The sequence below is a fragment of the Wolffia australiana genome, chromosome 11, assembly GCF_029677425.1.
Source record: "Wolffia australiana isolate 7733 chromosome 11, ASM2967742v1".
Classification (NCBI taxonomy): domain Eukaryota; kingdom Viridiplantae; phylum Streptophyta; class Magnoliopsida; order Alismatales; family Araceae; genus Wolffia; species Wolffia australiana.
In genome coordinates, this window is record NC_135845.1 from 1,275,167 (window position 1) to 1,281,241 (window position 6,075).

At 40.8% G+C, this 6,075-nt stretch overlaps 1 protein-coding gene across 1 annotated transcript; it reads left to right on the plus strand.

Annotated features, from left to right (window-relative positions):
• Nucleotides 1-4,386: 4,386 nt before the first annotated feature.
• On the plus strand, nucleotides 4,387-4,823 carry LOC144709356 (histone H4). Its single transcript, XM_078582896.1, has one exon. The coding sequence runs from the start codon at nucleotides 4,413-4,415 to the stop codon at nucleotides 4,722-4,724; it is 312 nt and encodes a 103-aa protein (XP_078439022.1). The 5' UTR covers nucleotides 4,387-4,412; the 3' UTR covers nucleotides 4,725-4,823.
• Nucleotides 4,824-6,075: the final 1,252 nt, after the last annotated feature.

Here is a 6,075-nt window from a genome sequence, read left to right on the forward strand (position 1 = left end):
ATCCTCATGATTCCAATCTCATAGACACGTAGACGATGTGATGAAGTCCTTGGTCAAAGTCATTAACAAGACTGATACATGAACCTTGAGGGTCCCACACAAATGATATTTAGAACAGTAGAAGATACATTTAAAGTTTAGGGGTTTTATGAAGCTACAGATAAATATGAAAAGGCCTTGAAAAAAACTCATCCGTACTAGAATTGTGCAGGTTTCCTGCCCATATTCGCCCTTATTTTGTTAGCTCCTCTCTAATCTCAATGTGATCAGATGGTCTGGAGATGGCAGTGGAGCAATAACAGGGCTTGTAAAGATGGAGGGTGAGATTTGATGAGCCGGGGTCACATGTATACATTTAGAGCCTAGACACTTGAGCATTTCATCATGTTTTACTTGAGAATCTAAGGAATCATGTATCTGATCCATGGACATGTGATTTGATCATAGGTTTTCGAATGTCATTACGATTCTGCTCAAAGTTTTATGTTGCAAGAATCAATTATGTTTCATCTCAATCAAAGCCCTAGAGCCCAACACCTTTGTGGCCCAATACGTTGTGGCATTAAATCCTATATTTTCCCATCTCTTTCCTCTAGATACTTTGCATTTAACTAAATGGAAAGGTATTGAACATCATTAAAACTCAAACTAATATTATAAAGTATAATAATAACTAAATGTGTGTATTTCAACTAAAATTACAATAATTAGGGAATTGGCTCAAAATGCATGACACATAAGAAATTATCACAACATATTATAACATCACATTAAATCAATAATTTCCTACACATATAGTACCTTTTGGATATAAATGTAAGTTATAGATAAGTGATCATATTTATGAAAACATATATTAAGTGTTAATATTAATCCCAAATCAATAACAAATGAGCCCTTCATAATCATCCATCTTCCTTCGCCAAACTTGCCCTCTCAAATCATTCTTCACCCAGTCTTTCAAATGAAATGAAATTCATCTTAAAAGCATCCACATCACTCGTATCATTGACACCATCTTTTGCCTAAGATTGATCCTGATGAAGATGCCTCTCGTGACAATGATTTGTTGGTTGCCTGTGTCACAACACAAAAAATCAAATAAATACCCCCTCGATATAAATAAAGCCGATCATCTCCCACCTTAGAAATATCAAGTTCACTCTTTCAGAATTTTTTAAATTGATCATGTCAAGCCAATAACAGAAACTAGTGGGCCTTCCATGTAAGGTGATAAGCCAAAAATAGGGGTAAATTTTATGCAATTTTTAACCCTTGTCGTTGTCAATTTTAGCTTATACAATAAAATTTATAAAAACTCTACTTAAGATGTGTAGTGATAAGTACGAGTGTCGTCCAAGGGAAGCTAGTAAGGAATTCAATTTGATGGTTTTCTTGGTAATTCAATCCTAATTAGAGTTGATTTGATCTTCAATGAAGATCAAATCACCCTAATTAGATGAGAAATTTAGAAAGGGGGGTAGAAGAGATGGGATGAATAGAAGAAATAGGGAGCTCTAAACTGGTTTCTTTGATCCAAAGAAAAGGGTCCAAGGAGTCAATTAGAGAGGTTGAGAGGGAAATTTTGATTTGAGTTGGTTGGTTTTGTAGGTCTTAATTCAGAAATAACTACACAATTAGATAATACAAAGGGAAATTTACTCTCCTAGAAATTGAAGTTTTTTATAGTTTTTAATGTGCACTTGGAATATCTAGGTAAATCTCTCATTCTCTCCTCTCAATCTCAGTAAGGGCTTGTACCTTACGCTCAAGCCTAGCGATTTACAAGTTCAGACCAAGATCAAGAAGAATGAAGAAGAAATTTCACCAAAACATCATCCAAAATACACTAAAAGTTCAAATACAAACAAGGAAAAGGTACCAGATAGGTTGATCCAAGCTAGAGCTCCTCTCTGTCTTGCAGCTGTGATAGAACACCATCAAGAATGACCCCCTCTCAAAATTCGGCTTTTATACCTAGGTAAAATGACAAAATTACGATTATTAGCCATTGGATTAAATCATTTATTTAAATTTTTTCTTCTTCTAACCGCTCGCTGAGGTGTCGTCTTTTCATTGGCGGCGACGTTTCAACTTCTTCAGGTGAGTGCATTCTCGTTGCGCCACGTACCCCCTGGCGAAAATAAAAATATAAAGAAAAAAAGGTGAGAAAATCAGCATTGTAAATTTAACATGCACGTGGCGCATGCGTTTCTCGCAGCGCGGGCGAATCTGCAAGCGCCACGTCACCGCGTGTGTGTGCGTGTTGTACGCGCCGCGCGGGCGGTGACCTTACCTCCTGGTGCTGACCCTCCTCAAGCGCCGTCGGATTCTCATCCGATGGACATTATGAGGCCACGTCGAGACGCGACCTTTTGCGGAAAAACCCATTTTAAACCGTGCAATTACAGATGGATGCCACCCAAAAATATTTGTGTATATGCCCTTTGCGTATTCTCTCTCCTCTGGTTTTTTTCCTAAAATATTAAAATAAATATTAAATCATTTGCAATAAAACCCTAGAGAATTTTAAATAACATCTTTACGCCTACAACCACAACCAAGACTGTTTTGAGGGTATAATTACAACGAAAATTTACAAAAAACCCATCAAAGTTCAAAAATTATCTTCTTACTCATTTTTTTCCTTATAAATATATCTTTTTTCTTAGAAAAAATGCATTTCTTCTTCAAATAAATCTCAGAAAAATCCCAGAAAATCTTAAAAAATCCAAGAAAATTCTAGAAAATTCACTGATTCATCCCCGTACTGATAAATCTCGAAATTAAATATTAAAGTTGTTATTTTCATTCAAAAATAATTATTTCAAGCCCAAATAAATCCCATAAAATCCATAGAATTAACAGAAAATTAGGGAAAAATCAGAAATCACTTGAAAACAGTATTTTCATGTAAATAGATAATAACAACCCCATTTTAAGCTCTTTAAATGCATAAAATTGTGCTAATAGCATGAAATAAAGACCGAATTTAGGGTGTTATCATTAGGCTATTGATAAAAAGTTGGGTTTTCATCCTTTGTGGTAGTGCCCACAGTCCTGTTCCTTGAGCACAAATAGGTTCAACATATCCCGTGTCCCAAAGAAATGGTGATAATGTGACAATGACAAAATCAATTTGACTACATCAACAACCATCATAATCTAACATCATGTCACACATCCCTAAAGCATTCTTCATCACAATACACCATGTCAATGATACATCATGGGCATGTTAATGAGAATGGTAATTGACAGCATTTGAACAAGCAGCCGTCGCGCCAAGCGACGACCACCCTTATCCCTTTCCTTTTTTCCATTCAGCCTATCCAACTTCTTTGTTACGAATAGACTAAGGCATGCAACATCCATAAACTAGGGCTTCCTGTACTTTATAAAAAATTAAAAGGTTTGATTAAATTTTACGTCAAATTTGAAGTCGCCTTTGTCGATCAGGTCATCTCATTCCTACCAAGTACTCTTTTAAACTCCAATACAATTAGATCACTAGCTTCACATTAATAATTTCCAACCAACTGATACTATACCATAATGCTAAATCATTGCAATACCTCATTTTCCCAATCTTTCTATGTTCTCCACCATAATCTTAAAACTCCCACAGCCTGGCCCACATAAATATAGTTCCGGATCATCCCGAATGTGGACGATGGACGGGACGGGACGAATTTCGTCCCGTGCGATGTCCAAATTCAGTACAGGGACGGAGGACGGGACGAAGTTTTTGTCCGACGGTACAAAAACTGTCCCGTCCCTCGTCCTGGACGAAAAAAACCCGTGTTATATTTTTAATATATTAATTTAGATTTTTAAAGTTTTTAATGAAATATGGAGGAGAGAGAATGCGAAGGGATATATGTACAATTATTTCTGAGTGGCGTTAGTATGAATGCGCATAAAATTACAGGGACTTTGATGCAAATTACAATTGCGAGGCCACGTGGCTACATCTCAACCGTCGGATGTGAATCCGACGGTTTTTCGTCCAGATTCGTCCGTCCATTGTCCAAGACCTCCGGACATACGGTTTTTTCGTCCCACGGGACGATAACCGTTTCGTCCGGTGGTCCTCGGAACGAATTCTCGTCCCAAATTTCGTCCAAACCTCTAGACGGGACGAGTTTTTCGTCCCGGACGAAAAAATCGTCCCGTCGCGTCCTTGCACTATTACCCATCTCCTCAAGCGAGAAACCACCTCAACTAGCCGGACCACAGTTTCCAGCCACTAGGATTCGCGCAATCAGAGCACGCGGATCGTCCTCTAATCCAACGGCCACGATTCGATCCGACGGAGCGAAAATTCAAACAGGAACGTATAAATAGAGCCCGTCGTCTTCTTCCATAACAAATCTCTCAGTTCGAGCGTGTAGTTTGAAGAAGCTTCAACAATGTCGGGGCGCGGCAAGGGAGGAAAGGGGCTGGGCAAGGGCGGGGCCAAGCGCCATCGCAAGGTACTCAGAGACAACATTCAAGGCATAACCAAGCCAGCAATTCGTCGTCTGGCTCGCCGTGGCGGAGTGAAGCGCATCAGCGGTCTGATCTACGAAGAAACCAGAGGCGTTCTCAAGATCTTCCTCGAGAACGTGATCCGCGATGCCGTGACCTACACCGAGCACGCTCGCCGGAAAACAGTCACTGCGATGGATGTGGTGTACGCGCTCAAGCGCCAGGGCCGCACTCTCTACGGATTCGGAGGTTAGGGTTTTGAATTGGAGCCTCTTCGTCAGGTTGATAATCGAATTGTACACACTTTGTTCTGGTCATGTTCCAACTGCGAAGAAGTTTTTCTTGATTGGCGAGATTGAGTTCCGTGGTGAACGAATTGTATGTCAGAAGAATAGACAATTTACTTCGGCAAGTCGTAGAATCTGAGAATCTTTGCATAGAAATCGACCTCGTGATACTGTACTCGTTAAAATCCAACGATCGTTGTAATTAGTGAGCATTTCGTCAATCAAGCGTGTGACACATGACCAATAAGTCACATTTCATCTCAATGTTAAAGTTGGGATCTCCCAATATAGAAACACATCAATAAACTTATAGCTCTGCCGATGTTAAGTGGCGACGATCATAACCATGTGTGAAAATATAAACATGTCATTATAAATTATCATCGTACAATCATGTAGAGCCGATTTGAATACAGCCGATTTTTTTCCCACTTTACCTCAAGTGGAGATCATAGTAATCATAAGGTTTCTTAATAATAACTTTCATCAAAGTGAAAATTTGAAATTTCACTTCAACAGGATCATAAACTCTTTTCTTACTTTCAGCGAACTTTGTATAAAAATTCAAGTTGTTCTTAACACTGTAAAAATCTCTAACCACTATTTCTAGGGTTTGACATATTGGACCGGGGAACTGTCGGACCGGACCGAACCGGGACCGCCGGTCCACCATTTTAGGGAGGACCGGCCGTTCGGGCCGGATCCGGTCCGATTGTCAAACCGGACCGGGACTGGATTATAATAAATAAATAAAAAATCCCTGCTTCCCCCTCCACCGATCGTGTTCCCCCTGCCTGGTCGCGTCCCCCCCTCTCTCTCCCTCGCCTTCTCTCTCCCTCCGTCCCTCGCTTTCTCTCTCGTGCTCTTTCTCGTCGGCTCTCTCCCGTTCTCTCTCTCTCGCACGCTCTCTCTCTCGCGTTCTCTCTCTCTCACACTCGCTCTCCCGTTCTCTCTCGCACGCTCGCTCTCTCTCTCTCTCTCTCCCGTTCTCTCTCTCTCCTGTTCTCTCTTTCTCTCTCACGTTCACTCTCTCTCGCTCTCTCTCTCTCACGCTCTCTCTCTCATTCTCTCTCTCTATCCCGTTCTCTCTCTCTCTCTCTCTCTCTCGCACGCTCTCTCTCTCTCTCTCTCTCTCTCTCCCGCTCTCTCTCTCTCTCTCGCACGCTCTCTCTCTCTCTCACTCTCTCTCTCTCTCCCGCTCTCTCTCTCTCTCTCGCACGCTCTCTCTCTCTCACTCTCTCTCACTTTCTCCCGTTCTCTCTCTCTCTCACTCTCTTACACTTTCTCCCGTTCTCTCTCTCTCTCGCACGCTCTCTCT

What these genes read in the sequence shown, in the direction of transcription:
- LOC144709356 (XM_078582896.1), top strand. Translation starts at nt 4,413, where the DNA reads ATGTCGGGGCGCGGCAAGGGAGGAAAGGGGCTGGGCAAGGGCGGGGCC.